General features: G+C 34.7%; 4 protein-coding genes across 5 annotated transcripts; 3 read left to right on the top strand and 1 right to left on the bottom strand.

Moving 5' to 3' along the window:
• Window positions 1–216: 216 nt before the first annotated feature.
• Window positions 217–912, top strand: LOC18049856. Its single transcript, XM_006439318.2, has one exon. It carries the CDS (start codon window positions 282–284, stop codon window positions 822–824), a length of 543 nt encoding a protein of 180 aa, XP_006439381.1. The 5' UTR covers window positions 217–281; the 3' UTR covers window positions 825–912.
• Window positions 913–9,631: 8,719 nt separating this feature from the next.
• Window positions 9,632–12,276, top strand: LOC18049855 (protein SEH1). The gene is made up of 8 exons (XM_006439317.2): window positions 9,632–9,874; window positions 10,018–10,129; window positions 10,254–10,354; window positions 10,443–10,520; window positions 10,789–10,944; window positions 11,231–11,343; window positions 11,607–11,733; window positions 11,904–12,276. Exons 1-8 carry the CDS (start codon window positions 9,716–9,718, stop codon window positions 12,033–12,035), a joined length of 978 nt encoding a protein of 325 aa, XP_006439380.1. The 5' UTR covers window positions 9,632–9,715; the 3' UTR covers window positions 12,036–12,276.
• Window positions 12,277–12,614: 338 nt separating this feature from the next.
• On the top strand, window positions 12,615–14,129 carry LOC18049854. 2 transcript variants are annotated; one of them, XM_006439314.2, is made up of 3 exons: window positions 12,615–13,071; window positions 13,299–13,316; window positions 13,457–14,129. In XM_006439314.2, exons 1-3 carry the CDS (start codon window positions 12,681–12,683, stop codon window positions 13,591–13,593), a joined length of 546 nt encoding a protein of 181 aa, XP_006439377.1. In that variant the 5' UTR covers window positions 12,615–12,680; the 3' UTR covers window positions 13,594–14,129. The 2 variants fall into 2 exon arrangements, with proteins under 2 accessions (XP_006439377.1, XP_024043724.1); XM_024187956.1 differs by having other exon boundaries at window positions 13,277–13,316; window positions 13,457–13,570.
• Window positions 14,130–14,288: 159 nt separating this feature from the next.
• On the bottom strand, window positions 14,289–16,078 carry LOC18049853 (probable WRKY transcription factor 53). Its single transcript, XM_006439313.2, has 3 exons — window positions 15,421–16,078; window positions 15,199–15,327; window positions 14,289–15,058 (listed from the first exon to the last, which is right to left on the bottom strand). The coding sequence occupies exons 1-3, from the start codon at window positions 15,714–15,716 to the stop codon at window positions 14,473–14,475; spliced, it is 1,011 nt and encodes a 336-aa protein (XP_006439376.1). The 5' UTR covers window positions 15,717–16,078; the 3' UTR covers window positions 14,289–14,472.
• Window positions 16,079–18,530: the final 2,452 nt, after the last annotated feature.

The following is an 18,530-nucleotide window of genomic DNA, read 5'->3' as shown; positions in this document are numbered from 1 at the left end:
GACTTTACATTTTTTATTTTATCATAATGGCAAGATCGATTTTGTGAAAGGAGGAGTAAAGGGGCCACATGCACTAAGTCGACCACAGCGGCACAAACTAAGATGGGGGATTTATATGTTTATTCTTGAAACTTTCGGGGACTATTTATATATTAGGATAAACTTTAGCGGGTCCGTTGTAGTGTTGAATTTTCCACTCTGACTCTCTCACGACAAATCTTCCTCTTAAATATACCCATCTCGCCATTTTCTCAATTTCACACTTTGAATCCGCGAAGAAAATGGAAAGCACTCTAAAACATCCAAAATTGGAGAAGCTTCACGTACAAACACATACACAAAGCCACTCGCAAGAAGCTACTGACAAGAAGAACCAGGAGCCTGTATGGGATTGTGGGAGCACACTCTATGACTCTTTTGAGCTCAAGTCATTCAAGCGTCAACTTGACTCAGCCATCGTTTCAAGAACCCTATCCATGCCTCACTTGCCCGATCGTAGAGCCACTAATCCAGCACCGGCCCCAGGCCCAGCACCGGCCCCAGGCCCAGCTTTGACCAGAAAATCATCTTCAAAGATCTCTCGGTCTCTGCAGAAGCTGCTCAAATCTGTCTTCAAGTCAAAGCAAAGTTCTAGTTCCTGGTTAAAGTTGCGTGACCGTTCAAATGATGAGTACTGCGTTTACTATGACAAGACTGGAGCCCTCACGACGATACCTGAAGGACCGGAGATAGACTTTGGTGGGCTGTCCCCGGAAATCAATTCTTTGAGAAGAACCGCGTCGGAGAGATTTACGGCTCCCACTCTTGCCATTTCTTGTGCTTAGTAGTATCGATTTTTAATTTTTTTCGTAATATCGATTATGAGCATGCTTAATAAATATTAGATCATGTATCTAGTTTCTAAATATATATTAATATATGTTCTTTTTTTTTTTTAGAAGATATATGTCCTTGTTCAGTGTTTGGTTTTATGATCACATGCACAGTGAGTTTTGAACTTTGACAATCGTTGTCTAAATTATTATCTATATATTATTATTTTATTATTATCATTATTGGAGTTTCCTTTTTCTTATATGCAAAATCTTTACTTTGCTCCTCCTTAGCATCTTCGTTCAAGGTAGCATGGTGATGATAGGCTAAGCTAACATAACGTGACATGGGAGCTGATCTTTCCGAAGAAAGGGGAAAAAAATTGAAGCACCTTTATTGTTATTTTCATTCTCTCATATTTCGTTTCACTTTAGTGAGGTTTAATTGAAAAATAATTATGTTGACTTTAGGAAGATTATATTGTCTGTGTTTATAATTAAACACTATTTTTTAACGTTTTTATTGAACTGAATAACGAATTAGGTACGTTTGATCTAGTGTGTGTCAACGTCTTGAAGACAAGGGATCAGAGTCTGATTGTATATAGTTAAAGAAAAATTACACTGATCAGTTGAGCTCAAAAAATCTTCAGCGACCATTTTTTTAATACTTATAAGAGTAATAAGTTTATACAAGGACGGAACAAGCCAATCTTGGCCGGAGGGGCCCAAGAATTTTTTCAAGCCTATAAAATAGGTATTTTATTAATATATATTTATTTTAATATAAAATATTGAGTATTAAACTGTTTTTTTTACAGGGGCCATGACCCATGCCAGTCCCTTAATAATTCTGCCCCTGAGTCTATATATATATATGGTGGAACGAGGAAAACCTATTGAATAGCTAATATTGAGAGATTACACATAGGAATGGCAATGGAATGGGTATCCTATTGAATAGCAAAAATTGAGGGATTAAAAATAAAAATGACAATGGAGTTGGGTAAGCCCAATAAATTTAGTGGGGTAGAGATGGACAATCCCTATATGGGGAATAATTTCTTTATCCTCATCCTATTCCACATTTACTTCAATACATGATTTCAATAAATTAAAAATTAGAGTTAAATAAAATAATCACATATTGTAAAGTATTTAAATTATTTAAAAAATCCCTAAAAGTTTGAAATTATATCTTGAAATGATATTAAAACTAAAAAATGTTTGAAGAGAGTAGCACTTTAAGAGAAAAAAGAAAATGTAACAATATTTTAGGGTTGAATAAGAATTATATTATAGGGTTTTCTTTTTGTTATAACCTATTTATATTAGGTAAAAAGAAAAAGAAAATTTATTGATCAATATTGTAATTGATAAAACAAAAATTATATCTAATGGGGATTGGATGGGAAGTATATAATCAGACCTCCTCCTATTAAGAATTTGAAGGTTTTTTTTTTTATCATTTCTCACTTAATTCCTCAAAAATTATTGAAAATTCACTTCATTTGGGATGAAACCCTGTGGGACCTCAAACCTGTGAAAGATTTTGTCATTCCTAATTACAAATGAGGAGAAATGGGAAGAGCCTTATCATCCATTTAGTAAAAAGAGATGGCGCTAAAAAAAAGGTGCAAAAGTTGCATGTAAAATCGAGATAAAAGAAGCTAGCGAGTAAAAAACAACAAATTATCAATGAAATCTATAATTAGGATTGAAAGGGATTCGAGTCCCACCGAATGAAGCCATTACAATACAATCCAATATTTAATTAGTCACCAACCACAAGTTATTCCGGCCTTAATGAAAGATTGCTTGACAGCTAGTGCAGCTGCCATAACTTCAGCACAACAAGAAGAATGATAATCCCCAAATTCGCTTAAGAAATCACCATTATTTCAGCGGTACACGGCCTCACATGCCGCAGGAACAGCGTTGGCTTCGGAAATGGCATCCGAAGCTTCAATCCATGGCCCACGAGAGGTATAAAATTTTTGTTGATAGTTGTATCAGAATTTGATTTCGTCGGTACCTGCCTGCACTGATCGATGTTGGCTAGTTCAAAAACTTGCTTCAATATAAAACAGGTCTGCGCCAAACAAGGAGAAAATATACTCCTATACCAGTACAAGTACAAAGGGGAAAGTCGTGACGAAGACGATGAGGTGACTTCAATCACTAGATTTGAAAGTTGTTATCTTTAGCAGTACTGCAACCTAATGAAGAAATGACGTTACCATCTTCCTTAGCGGCTTTAATTGTGACATTGGTCCCAATGTAAAGTATCATAATTTTCAGAAATGTGACTGTGGATCCGGATGCACATGCAAATTTAGATGACGGCTCAGAATAATGTATCTTAAAACCAAAGAAACTACCTGGCCTTTGAGTTTTAACCTAAATTTAGCTTCTTTGGCACGTGGGTACGTATATCACTTAAATTATCAGCAAAAACCAGGCCTATCCTCCGTTAATTAAACTCTATTCCAAGTATATATATATAATATCTGCTTGCAAGATTGACTGGACGACTTCGTGATATTGCCTTGCCTCGTCTTTATAAAGCTTTCTTGACTATGAAACACCAACAACATAACAGATGCATATAACCTCCTTTAATTTTGTCCAAGAAGACAGTTGAAATATAACTTTCTAGCAATTGTACCGAGTACGTACTTGTTAGCTTATATATGGTGCGGCCATCATTTCTTAATTTATCTCTTCTTGAAACATATCCGCTTGACCCCCTGGATGTTCTGTAGATTATAATGAAAGATTTGGATCCTATGCTGAGTAAATACCACTAATTAATTTATATATAACTTGTAGTAGTTTTTAGATTAAATTGTTGCATAAATGAATAATTAAATACGTATATGTGTGTGTGTGTGTGTGTGACATAAACCTTAGCAAAACTCATATCATTGAGGAACAGTGAGCAAACTTTACAGTTTACACATCACGCTTCCAATCTTGTTACCTTTTTTTTTTTATGGTCGTTAAACAGCGCTTTCATAGGCCGTCCTTGATGTTAAAGTGTTAGTTTAATTAGCTAGCTTTTTAGCATGCGTTGAGAGGAGCATTCATTTCGCTTTCTATTATTTTTATTTCTCACCAGCGCTAGCTTTCTGTAGTCGATAAGAAGCCTTGTCAAATAAATTTCCTTAAGAGAAGGGAACTATACACAGTTAAGCTTTTAACTTATTAATGAATGGATCCACCTGTGTGTTGGTAGGTGAGATTAGAAGCCCTTCGATATCATTTTGTAATTAATAATTTAATCTTTCTCATCATTAATTTCCAAAAGTTAACTAATTCATTCAGAGAATGATAAAGTTATTACTTGATCTTGCACTAATTTTTGGATAAGCTTTATCCAATTAAAAAAATCTGGTCATATTTAAATAAATATTATACAACTAATTCATGGAAGAAGTGGAATAAAGGTTTTTCGATTTGAGTGGGGGTGATATAAGAGTTGAATGTAGGCAAAGCAAGGAAAATAAGGAAGACCATGTACGCCATAAAGAAATTAGATTTCACAACTTCTTAACACACTGAGACTTGCTATGGACTGTTGCATGCACGTTGATTTTGTTTGATTGATCAATGGATTGTACGGTACCGGTGGAATGAAATTAAATTTCAGCGGTGCCGCGTAAATGAAAAATACATACACATATTGTATATTTACACCGCCATTCAAATGAAGGCGAATTGCCCAACATGTCATGTATACGTACTTACTTTATCGTTATTATTATTTTTTAATATACTTTACCATTATTAAATTAAATTAAACTAATGAAGTGACTTGTATAATTTAAGAAAAAATTTTAAAATAACTGTGAGATATCATATTAGTTATACAATAAATAAATAATATTATAATATATATATATTTATTTTAAAAAATTAATAATTATATAAAAATTTAATTACACATCTTATACACGTACATTATATAAGGTGACCTATGGTATATTCCAGAACTTCTCAGTAACGTAAACGTCGCACTGCACACAATTTGAGAACACACGTATGCATTGATTACGATGGAGAAAGTGGGTGGGTGTCGCGTGAGTGAGAGAGTGTATGGGCCATCGAACTTCTCAGTAATGTAAGCTAAAAGTCCTTCAGAGTCTGCCTACGATTTAATGCAAGTTAAATGTGATTGGGGCCACGTAGAAATAGAACACTTGAAATTGAGGCCCATCTCAAGTTAAATGTGATTGTCAGTCCAAATAAATGTATGTATGTATGTATGTATGTATGTTGTCAAGTTTAGTTTGTAATTTTTTTAATTTTATTTTTAGTAGTATTTGGAATTTGAATTGTACACGTGCTTGTGAGATGGTGCATTTCTCACAAGCATTGCGTTTGCAGCTTGAATTCCAGCATCCGTCAAATATTTTTATTTCACAATGGGAGGGCTACATTTCCACAAATGGCAACACTCAATAGCAAACGCAGCCTTAACTGATTTCGGCCTCTAGAAGCTGAAAAAGTTTTGTTGGAAAATTCGACTATCAGATTTCAGATGATTATGTGAAAGGCCATATGTTATATATACTAGCCGATTCTTTGAAGAAAGTAACCACTGCATATTGAAACTCTTCCAATTCCTCTCTCTCTCTCTCTCTCTCTCTCTCTCTCTCTCTCTCTCTCTATACACACACACACACACACACAGAGCCATGTAAACAAAAATAAGAAAAATAATGGAAGCCATAAAGGCATAAGATTTTAGGCTTGTAAAAGGTTATTTTTTGGTTGGTTCCCATCTCTGGATGTAAGGTTTATTTTCTTAATTTACAGAGCAACGACTCGTGACAGAGAATAAGAAAAACAATTTCTGATGGAGTTTCATTTCAGTTCAATTGTCAGCAGTACAGCCACAGGATTCCGTGCCTCTTATTCCATTATATGCTTTCATGCAATATTACAATAAGTTTTGCTCTACATATTAAAATTAAAAGAAAAAAAATTAAATTTATTTATTTATAGCTATGATTGCTAACCTATATCAATTCCATAAAAATTAAACCATAGTTTTCGAAAATTTCCCCAAAGCAAATTTAAGGAAATAAAAAATTGAGAAACAATAAATAAGAAAACAAATTAAAAAAAAAATCATTGTCACCGGCACGACAACAACGATTAAATGAGGTTGTTATGAATTAAGGTTAGGGTGGGCATTGATTGGATATCGGAGACAAAATGAAAATTTTGATTCGGTTTGGTACAAGATTTTTAAAAATCAATAAAAATAAAAATAAATTAAAAATAGAATCGGAACTGGTTTAAAATTTCTATTCTTCAGCACCTATACACATTTAACTATTTTGTTTTCTTAAAAAATTATCAATTTCAAGATTTATAAAAATATAAATATACAAATTACCATCTATAATTTCATCAATACTATTACCAAACCAACTCATTTGCCACCATCACTACCAAATCAATTTAATACGATAACATAACTCTAAAACAACAAAAAATCTAATAAACAGTTAAATATCCTAACAACATCTGAGCAGCAACATCTGTTAGAAATTATTACATGACAAATCAACAAAATAACAATAAATAACCATGAAACAATAAACGCCATCCATTACAAGTTCCATTGATTTGCTCCCCTTCTCGAACAACTTCAACTTTGGTAACTTCCAACATCCACACCACGTTCTTAACTTAAATCTACACAAATAAAATTGAAATGAATAAAACAAATATAAATGTAACTGTGGAAATTATATATCAAATTTTTATTAATGATGAAATGTCAATCTATTGTCATTTGGTCCTTTGTTGCTTGTGTTTGTTGTGCTAGTATTGGCCTCACAAATCCTACAAAGAAATTAAAAAAAAAAGGGTATGAAAATCACTATTTATAATATGAACACTTCAAATAAATTACCAAAGTTAGCATGTTATTATCTACTTCAATAACTTTATAAAATTCAATTTCTTCTTCGTTTGGCTCAATTATGTACCCTTTTGAAAGAGTCTATCAAACTAATTTTTAATATAAATCAATAACTCAACTGTTTTAATAGTTAAAAAACTCCTAAATGGGTAAAGAATGCCACCTTTTGTGCTAAATGCTAACTCAAAAACTACTATGACATGCACAACCATTCTTATAGTAGTGACATTTCACTTTTTCTCGTCCTTCAGGTAGGTTAGAAAAAGATTGTTGAACATTTGATCTCAAACGCCAGCCATTTTTCCCCCTTTTGAACACCCTCTTGAAAAATCATCCATGCTCATCTCTTTTACATCATTGTTATTTTCTTCCATCTTGCACACTATGCATATCTTATTAGCGGCTTGTTTGGAGTTGATAAATATATAATGATAATAAAATACTTGAAAAACTTAAAAACTGTAATGTTTCGAATTAAGTTATTAGACCAACATAGTGTAAAACAACTAAATGCCTACTACCTATAGATAATTATAAATGATTGTAGAAATTTTCCAAACTAAAAGGAATCTCACCCAAAAACCATAAAATATCTCAAAAATGCGGTCTTGAAACAAGCATAATACACATAAGTAAATAAATAAAGAATGCTATTAACAAAGTTTTAAAAAATAGAAAATAAAAAACACAGTACCTTCAATAATTGAAGATCCATCTTCAACTTAGGAGTTATAGACTAATAGTTACAGTTGGAATGTGCAACTTAATTTCTAATTTCACCGAAGAGTAATCAAACAACACACAAATTCAATTTTTTTTAAAATTTTTTATAAGAAATAGAAGTAAAAACAAATAGCCCATCAATCACCTCTTATGACGCTAGTAGGTGGAGGCTCAATAGTGGATTGCACAAATAGAAAGATTTCTTTGGACTGGTATATACTATATACCAACAAGTTTTATTTAAAACTGCCCCACTGATTACATATCTTAATTAACAAACTTAACATATTGGACAATAAGATTATTATTATAAATCTTCAAAACTGTTAGCCAGTCTTAATGCCCTATGTGAGTTTGAAATTTATCCCAATTTGTCTGCTAAAGTCCAAAGATAATCATAAATTAATAAAATCAACCCTAGATAATTTGAGATGCATATTGTAAGACCAAGGGTTTAAAATGTCAAAAAAAGAATATATATATATGTAGTAAATATAAATTTAAAGTAATAATTTTAACAAAATTATTATAGATATAATAGATTTTTTATTATACAAGTGAAAAATTATATCAACACAATTTTCAAACTGTAACAGCCAGTGTTTATAGAATACTTTAGTGGTATAACTTTTAAAATATATTTATCCAACCTCAATTTCAAGTCCATCCGAAGTCGAAGAAGGTATCGACAGCACAACTAACAAGCTTAGAAACAAAGGGTGCGTTTGGTACATGTATTGTATTATGCTGTATTGTATTATTTTAATGTTGGTGTATTGTATTATGCTGTATTGCATTAGCACTGTATTATAATAATACTGTACAATGTTTGGTACTACATTGTACTGTAATAAAATTTTTAATTAATTTAAATTAAATATTATATTATATTATAGTATATTAATACACTTAAATTGTATTAATATTCTATATTATTATTAATTTTAAATTAATATTATTCATATTTAACTATTATTATTAATTATAATAAATTATAATGTAAAAAAATAATATAATATAATAATATTGAATAATAAATTACATGTTTATTAATTTATATTAATAATTATAATATAAAAATAATATTAAATTAAAAGTTATATTTAATAATAATAATAATTATTATTATTATTATTATAAAGTATAAGTTAAAAAGCAAAACTCAAAAGGTCAAAAAATAAAACTCAAAAAGCAAGACTCCAGCGACAGTTGCAAAAGCAAAAAGGGAGAGAGAAAAAAAAAAAAAAACAAAATAAGCAGCAGTTGCCGCATTAAGTTAAACCCGACTGTAGTGGATCCGTAATTTTTTATTTGCCAAACATAGGTTTGTATAAAATTAATACAATGAGAGGCTTTAATACAATAACCAAACAAGCCCAAAGAAACTAGCCGGGTAGTTAGTTGTCATGTGCGAATGTTATGTCTGTGATTTGGTCTGGATTTAGAAATTGATGTTGATTTTTTTTAGTTGGTTATAACATGTGTATATATATTATTGTCGTACTGAGTTAGGATGTGTCATAAGACTGTGAGCTTGTCTATAATGCCATATAATGTAATGCCACATGTTATTATTTAAAATTTATAAAAATAACCCCGATTTTTTTCGGTGCAATTCCGATTCTGGGAATTTGAACTAATAACTGAACCAAATTAAAGCTACCAAACCGGAGCTAATAAAAAGCCAACCGAACCAATGTTTTTTTTTTCCCGGGGGGGGGGGGGGGGGGGAATGATTCGATTCTGTCCACCCCTAATCGAGGCTATGAGCTGGCTAAGGGGACAATCGCTGCTGCAAGACGATCGGCAGAAATGGTGTGGCTAAGTCCGATAGCTGTCAGCGGTGGAAATAGTGAGTGATTGAGGTTGAGGGTGAGACTGTGAGGATTAGGTTTATTTTTTTTTTTTCAGTTTATTAGTTTGATTTGATTTTTGAGCCGAATCGAACTCAAACTAATCATTTGTTAATTTCATAGTCTCTTGAGTTTTTATTATTGAAACCAAACTGAAGCGAACCAAATATCCACCCCCTACGAACGGCTTTGAGTTGTGGGTGGCTAGGCCCAGGTAGCAAGGTTCAACTATCGAAGCCCGGCCCACATTATGGGCTCGGAAGAGAGGGGAAAGGGATGGGGTTTTAAGTGACTGGCGACTTCAATTCCACTCTCTTGACAAAGCAGTAGTTCACTGCGAGCGTGCGGTCTCCTCTCATCTGTGCTGTTGAAATTCACGGTTCACGGACATGGACAAAGCAGTTGCGACTCTTGACAAAGGCACAACGAGCTCCTCGTGGAACTACTGTGGCCAGAGATTAGCCACTGGTTCAACCGACGGCACTCTCTCCATCTTTGACTCACCTGACCCCTCTTCTTCCTCATTCACCTGCAACCTCAAAACTAAGGTTAGTTCTATTTCGTCCTTCTCTTATCTTCCCTCATTTGCCTGTCTGTCGCTATAGCTTTTTACAAGTTTATTTATTTACTTTATTATTATTATTACTTCGGAACTCCAAATCCATTTTTTTTGGCATTAAATCTTGGTTAGGTACATGCGGGTGCCATTTTAAAGGTTGTTTGGGTGCCACCGGAGTTCGGTGACGCGGTTGCCTGTATTTGCTCGGATGGAAGTTTGTTGTTGTGGGAAGAGATTGTTGAAGGTATTTTATTGAATTACATATATTTTTCTACTTCTTGTGCGTTATGGGCGTGTGATAATTAAATGCGAACAAGTGTTGGCTCTTTTTTCTAGATGTATAGTAATTGGATTTTGTTAATATTAAGATGCACAGCCTCTGCAGTGGAAGCTCTGTAAGAGCTTTGAAAGCACTTCGACTCAAGTGTTAGATGTTCAATTTGGAGTCTCTTCCACAAGTTTGAAATTGGTGAGCTTTCATTGTATTGTTTTTGTTTCCAAAATTCTGCTGCCAAAACCTTTCCAAGCAACTTTAACAGTTTGTTGGTTGAGTGCAGGTTGCTGCATACTCAGATGGCCATGTTAAAGTTTATGAGCTCCTAGATCCCTTGATACTGAAAAATTGGCAACTTCAGGTGACTGTTATTCTCTTTTTACTTATTCTTTTGTTATTTTGCATTTGTTCTGATGCTGGTGACACTGAAGTTTGAGTCAACTGTAATTTGATGACGTGCTAAACACACCTTGTCGTCTTTTTATGATGATTGCAAGCCACCTTATCAAGATTTTGACTTAGAATAGGTGAAAAATGTTAGCTTTTTTGAGCATTTCATATGGATTTTTTAATTTATTTCTTCTTTAATTTCTTCTTATTCTTATCTTTTTCATTTTTTTTTCTTACAGGCTGAATTTCAGAATGCTATTGATTCTGTGACTATGTTTAGGAAGGCTTCATGCATATCGGCATCCATTTCTTGGAATCCACAGAAGGGTGAAAACCAGGGATCTAGTTTTGTTCTCGGGTTCAATTCAGACACACCACAACTCAATTCCTCCAAGGTGTGCTAGATTTTGTATGTCTTGCTGCTAAATTCTCTCATTTTGGCAAATGGTCAGGTTGTGGAATACTAAAAATTCAGCCTGAAAGATATTATTTACTATGTTATTAAGGCATGTGTTCTCATTTCTGGAAAGTCTAGGGTATTTGTGTTGTTAATAATGGTGCAAAGTTTAGTTTGTATCTTGTTGTTACTTTTTTATTTTATTTTATATGCTGTTTATCTATAACCGATTTTTAGACAGCTTTGATATATTTGACGAGCTAAATCATGGTAGATTTCTTCAGGTATGGGAGTTTGATGAGGCTCATAATAGATGGCTACCAGTGGCAGAGTTGGCTTTGCCTGAGGACAGGAGTGATGAGGTTTATGCTGTAGCATGGGCACTAAACATCGGCCGGTAAGGGCCTGTCTTTTATGCAATGAAAATGCATATTACTCAATCAATCATTTTGGATGGGTGTTATTATGCCCTTTGAATGAAATGCCTTGAGTCCATAATCCAATGGCTAGCTGGCTAACGTGCAAATGTGGAACGATGGATTTTTAAGGGGAAGTTCATAGCAAATAGCTTCATGCCTTTACCTGCCTGATATCATTTTGTTAGGAACTGAAGGAAATATGAGTATTATGAAATGACAATGAGCTTTAATTTTCTTATAGGCCATATGAGGTGATAGCTGTTGCAACTCAGAAGGGCATTGCCATTTGGCATGTTGGAGCAAACCCCGAGTTGGATGGAAGGCTCTCAGTAGAGAAGGTTGCATTGCTCTCTGGCCATGGAGGCGAGGTATTTGTTTTCAATTTCATATACAATTCCCACTCTAGATGGAATAGTTTTAAGATGTGAACGTGGAAGCAAGTACTTGAAGAATGCCCAGATTGATTCTGTTGATTTTTATTTCAGTTTTGAGAATGGGAGGTGGTTGATTATTCAATGTTATGTTCATTTGTGATCAGGTGTGGCAGATGGAATGGGACATGAGTGGGACGACCTTGGCAACAACAGGAAGTGATGGGATGGTAAGGTTATGGCAATCTAACTTGAATGGCGTTTGGGATGAACAGGCTGCATTCCAACCCACTGCTTAGTGCCAACCAGCATCATTTCCTTTTAGTCGCACATTATTTTGGAAGGAAAATAGTTTTTTCTACCAAATTTTGGCTGCTGAGTAGGATAATTGACTGTATCATTCGTTATAATTGAAGCTTGGGACCATTCCTGTCACCTTTATTAAATCTAAGGCTTGTATCTTAATTTTGCGATCTTTGTTGTTGGACCTACACGACATATACTAATTGCAAGAATATAATTGCTAAAATTGGCATGTCATGTGGTGCTGTTACCATGAGCTCTTTCTTTCACTGTCTATGTCTGTGTCTATATGGGTTGCATTGATGATTAATATTGGCATACTTAGATGGAAATGAGTAAGTAAAGCAATCTTCTCAAAGAGTTTGGCAATTTGTGATTCTTTCCTGTCTAAATAACAATAAGTCAATAATAAGCAAGACGCGACGCGACGTTCGTTTGTGTGTAATTTCATTATGATTCTCTAAGTTCGAGTGTATGCAAAAGTACCTAGGACCTAGATGCGAAACGACGACGTTTCCTGCCTTGCAATTAAAACTCGTTTACACCCACGCCTCATCTCTCCCCTGTCCTCTTGAGTTACAAACTTCAGCCCCTCGCAGCCACGTAGAAGAGTAGACGAAGCGAAGCGATAAACACAAGTGATGGTGGCGATCACTCGTTTGCAAACTGCAACCACCGGTACCGCTACCCCCCTGGGTTCTTTTCCTCTCTTACAGTATCCTCAAATAATTACAAACCGCCCATGTAGACTAATAGACCAAGATTTCAAGAGCTACCGAGAAAGAAGAATCATTGGTAATGGTAAGATTAAGATGAGAAGAAGAACGAATACGGTCGCGTGTGGGTGGTTACTCCCAGTGGATCCGTGGGCACCCAATATGAGCATTGATTCGCAGGGCATAGCTTCACAGCTTTTTGCCTTGTCTTTGTTTCCCTATCTTGGTTTCCTCTACTTCATCACTAAATCAAACTCTGCTCCTAAGCTTACTCTCTTTGGCTTCTACTTCTTGCTTGCCTTTGTGGGGGCCACCAGTAAGTTTCCTCATCCCTCCTCCACTTAATTTAATTATAGAATTAGTTCCAATACAAGTTTCAGTGCCCAATGATTTTGCGAGTCACTACCACACTCATTACTAATAAACGAATGTAATTCCTATTGGATTTACACAACTATTCTCACTCACAAGCTTTGTTGCACTTGCACCTCTAATAATTTCTTCCGTTTTGATGTCTCCGGTGCTCTCAACTACGAGGAGCAGTCCCGGCCGGAATTTATGGTAAGTTGTCAACATTGAGCAATAATTACGTCCTTTTTTATTAGTCTATCTGTAGAATAGAGGCATCTAACTGTGGATTGTGTGTGTGTGTGTGTGTGTTTTTTTTAATTTATTATATATATTTTTATTGGCTTGGACAGCAAAGGTGAATTATGGTACTTCCTTGTCCAATGTTGACTGGTTACATGGCGGAGCTGAGTCGCTTCTTACACTCACCAATATATTCATCGTGTTGGGGTTGAGACAAGCTCTTCGGAAAGCTAAAGATGCAAAATAAAGCACATCACATGTTGTTTTATGAATCATAGAGGAGAAAGCCTTTCGTCTAAATACCTCTCTGTGTTCTTCTTGTTGTTAATAATGTTTTTCAATTTATTTAATTCAAGCACTACATAGCCTTCTATTCTGCAGGATTGAGCTCCTCTGAATGGACTTTTAATTTGCCAGATTGATGCTCTGGTCCTCTTGCTTTTCCTTTGCTTCCAGGAATTGTTACTCTTTGCTTATTATCTTCAACAGTTCAAGCACATTGTTCCCCTTTACCGATGAGCACCTCATTATTGGCTTACCTAGCTCAAATTTTTCACCGTTTAAAGTGATTGTTAGTTTTCGGTGGAGAATTATATGTGTAATTCATTTTCCTTCGGTCAGTTTTTCTGTGAACTTTTGTTCCAGGTGTTATGTACTTGAGAGTAAATCTCTGAGGGTGATTATTGTTGAATCTCACTTAAACTCCACCCATGTGAACAAGATACAATTTGGTTTTAATTTTCATCTAGTGTAATGGTGGAAATCTTCTTCGAGTTGAGATTATTTTGCATTCCTCTTGAATTTGCTCAGTTGATGAATTTCAGAGTTGCTTGTATCAACTGTTGTTTAAAAACATCCCATATGGATTGCTACTTTGTCTTGCTTGATTCTACTTTACGTGAACTCATCTCCGACATTCTGAGCACTTTTACATTCTTTTCTAAAAGTTATGCAGCATTTGCAAATCAAGTTTATTATAACTGCTTCTCATAGACAAAGTGGAAACTAACAAGTGATACTGAGACTAGTTTATATCTCTTAGCCACCAGAAAGAAGGCTCTTATGTTTCTAAATTATCTGTTCTTCTATTACATATTACAAACCAGGATAAAGCAATGAAATAGAATTAGAATGAGAATCCTGCATTGTCAAATGGGAAGTTTGAATCGAGTTCTGCCGCATCAATGGAGAAATCCAAGTTCAAAATTGGAGAATTGGCGACTGAATTATTGGCTGATTGTAGCTCAGGGAGTTCAGATTCTGATTGCTGCAGATTATGAACATCTCCAAAGTTCATCTGGTTTTGTGAAATGTAATAAAAGTTTGATTCCGCTGCTGCAGGAGGTATAAACGATGAGGAGAAACCACCCAAGAAATTATTCTCGTCAAGCATCAAAGATGAAAAGCAATAGTCATTGCTCTTCATGCATCCAAGTGATGATGTCGGAAAAGAGAAAGGAGATGCAATTTCCTTATTGTCCAAATACTCACTATTGATACCTGAGCCTTTTTGATGATTGTCGCTATGGTGGTTTAGTTTGTGTTCATGTTTTTCTGGCGATGCTGGTTGTGGAACCGATTGGCTGCCATTGAAACAAGTGTGTGTTCCTCTGTATGTGACCTCAAAAGTGGAGGGGTCTTCATCTGATCTTTGCACTTGCTTTGTCGCCCAACAATTTTGTGTATTTCTGTAGGTGCATCTGTAATAGCTTCTGCAAATCCCAAAAAAGAAAAAGAAAAAACACATAATTAGACTCGTCAACAAGAAAGTCATGTATGTATATATTTATATAATAAGATAAAATAAACACGTCAGTTAAATTTAAATGTGATAAGAGGAACTACTTATCACCTGGGATATTTGGCTCCGAGGATATCTTTCTGGCCATATTTTCTCCAGCTATAGCCATCTTCAAAGGGTCCTTCAAGGCCACTCTCAAAACTGACCTTCACTTTATCCGTCCTCCTTGGCAAAGTCTTCCTGCAGCCCAATTTTGCAGTGACCGTTAGCATAAAAATAACTTGCAGAAACATACAGGGCAAATAAATATTCATTTAAGATTACAAAATTCACCTCTTCTTTGAGCTATCTTGATTATCCTTCAAAGCCCCATCAAAATCCTCACTTCGAGGGCTCCCATTGATGGATATTGGGGACTCTGGCGGTACACCACTAGCTTGCGCCTGTCCCATTGAGCCACTCCAATTCAGAATCAAAAGAGCTTTCTCATATGAAGACAATATCCTCCGCAACAGTACTTCACTTGTTTCAGCTGAACCCAGATTCACTCTTAACTGTTTTGCTAATTCCATCCCTTCAGTCAGCTCACTGATCAATGTCTTTTGCTCCATCCTCCATGCGTTCTCCATTTTTAATGATCGTCTCTGTCTCAGTTCACAATTCCAAGCAAAAACTTGAACACTTTTGAAATATATGTGTGCGTCTGTATGTGTGATCACGTCGTGTCTAATGAACAAATTTTATCATGCCATGATAGGTCATCGCGAAGCAAATGAAAGCTTCATTCAGTATCAGAAGCAAAGCCAAAAGGGTAAGGGTTGTGAAAAAGGGCAGAATTTTGAACAGTAGGGAGGAGCTACTATCATGGAATAAGCCGGAGTCTGATATGTACATATATTGTGTATTTGATAGTTTGAGCTGGGAGAAGGGATGCTTGCTGGTTTGAAGTAAAGAAGGGGTGAAGCAGTTGAGTTTTGAAGAGCAAAAGTGGAAGCCTTGTGTATTTAAAAGAGAAGTCATTGGAATGTATAAACTTTGAATTTTGACTAAGAAACCGAGTTTTTCAGCTTGGACCGGTCTTTGGTCATATGAGCAGTAGAGTGAGTGTGGTGGAGGTCCAAGTGTTGACCAATTCTCATTTCACATACATTTCTAAAAGAAATTTGCACTTTTTGTTTTTTGTTTTTTTAGGTAAAACAATCTAATGATAATTACATCATAAAATTTTCGGGACCATACACATAAAGGAATTTGAACGTTATTCACGTATGAGAAAGGGAAAGGACTCATGTACGTGCTTTTATAACTTGATAATTGAGCTTAAGATAAATATTTTTTTCTTAATAGTACTGATTGTTTTATATATTGGGCATGTGGCATCAGAGTGAAACGTTTTGTTAATTTCAATTGTCTCAATAATTTGTCATAGTTTCTATTGATCCCTTGATTCCGCACTATTTATCTTAGCTATAATTTTGTCCGACCTTCATTAGATTTAATCATTTATGTTTATGTGAGTGGTTCTATCTAGAATTATATATAAATCAATATTTCAAATCCACACGATTTATTACTTTGATTTTACTATATCTTCATGGGATATATAAATTTTTTTTTTTTTTTGTTTTTTGACATGAAAAGACCTGTTATGTTGATACTTATCTTCGATATTGTTATCGTGTGGAATAAGTTAAAAATTTTTGGGCTCCAAGTGAATTATCTACTGTCAAGAAAGCAAGCTAAAAGTAAAACTTGATGTGAAGAATGAAATATGAAAGTCAGAGAGAGAAGTCGGACCAAAGAAATTTCAAACTCAGTCCGCGTTCGCTTCCGTTTTGTGATTTTGCTAGAGAAGTGAATCATTACCACTGGCGTAAGCCGACCCACACATGTAGGTTATGGATTTTAGATTTTTCTGGGGAATAAAAAAACATAACGTGGACTTGGTCAATAAGTACTTTTACAAAATTTTAAGCATCTGGATTTGCATGTGGAACAATTGAATATAGTCATATACCATACTTAAGACTCACATAATTAAAATTCTAATAAGATGCAACAAGACTCGGTTGAAAATTCAATTCATTCTAGAAGAGGCAAAAAAAAAAAAGAAAATAAAATAAAATAATAGGAAAAATCAGAAAGAGTTCATTTCTTTTTCTATTGGGTGATTTTACCTACTGATATTGTTGTTGGACCATTCAAGGAACCTATATCCACGTCAATATATATAAATTGTTGTTGGTCAAAAGTGACACGGTTATACATAATTGGGCAAAAGAGCCATTTGAAAAATATGCAAATGATAGAGTTCAACTAAGAAATCATGCTTTCTGAAAATTCTAACTAATAACTTTTCCTCGGAATCGAGTGAGTGAGAGGGGACGTAAAGAGTCAAATTTCAGTCCTCTTAACACGAAATTTCGTACTAATTACATTAAATTTTGCTCATTTAACGTCTTTTGGTCGAGATTTTCTGAAACCGCGTTGTTTAGGGGAGTAAAAAAATGACCTTGAACGAAAGCGACTCCGTGCCTGCGTACTATTGATTTGAGTTTTGACCACGTTGCAAAAAGAAATAATAAATAAATAACGGAAGTTAATTAATTAAGATGAGTTTTTTCAGACGTAAGACGAGCCAGAGCTTTTGGGAGTTTTATGAGATTCATGAATGTTCTTGGAAAGTTTTGGTGGGAACACGAACACAAATTTATGTGTGAAAATGTGCGCAAAGAGATACTCATCGGTTTAATCGAATAGCAGCCGTATTATATGCTTCAAAAGCTTCCCCATGGAACTTTTCAGCCGTATTATATGCTATAACTGCTTTCATTTCTTACGCCTGGACCAAACTAGAGATGGCAAAAGTGCGGGTCGGGTCCGGGTTTGGGGCTGCCCGGGACCGACCCGCATGTCACACATAGCTACCCGGATCCGGACCGTGCCCGGATTTTTTCTATGCGGGCCGGGCATATGCCCGGCACTATCCGGGCACGGGTTTTTTCCGGGTTTTCTCTACCCGCATTTCCAAAGCTGCTTGTTAATTGCCCAGTTCTCAACCATTGTTTTCAATTACAAGAACTCGCTGATTAAAAAGAACTGCGAGAAAGATTTAATTTCCATTTATGCAATGATTAGAAGATGCAACATCCACAAATCTAGTGAACAACGTAGATCAAGAGAGGCCTGATGTGGACTTAAATTTTTTTTTCTTTTAAACTGCAAAAGAATGAATAAAACCCAAATTCAACTTTTAACCCCCACCACTTCAGAATTCAAAAGGTTACCTTAAAATTGATATAAAATTATAACCAACAAAGCGACAATTTACAAGAAGCCGACGCGAAAAATGCAAAATTCTAATAAAATTATATTTAACTTAAACCGAAGAATAAATAGTCAAAACAAAACCAATTTAAGTTTTTTTTTCAAAAAAAAAATTA

Source organism: Citrus clementina, unplaced genomic scaffold (genome assembly GCF_000493195.1).
Source record: "Citrus clementina cultivar Clemenules unplaced genomic scaffold, Citrus_clementina_v1.0 scaffold_3, whole genome shotgun sequence".
In the NCBI taxonomy this organism is placed as follows: Eukaryota; Viridiplantae; Streptophyta; class Magnoliopsida; order Sapindales; family Rutaceae; genus Citrus; species Citrus x clementina.
Note: the sequence above shows the minus strand (reverse complement) of the source record. Positions and strands in the feature narration are given on the sequence as shown.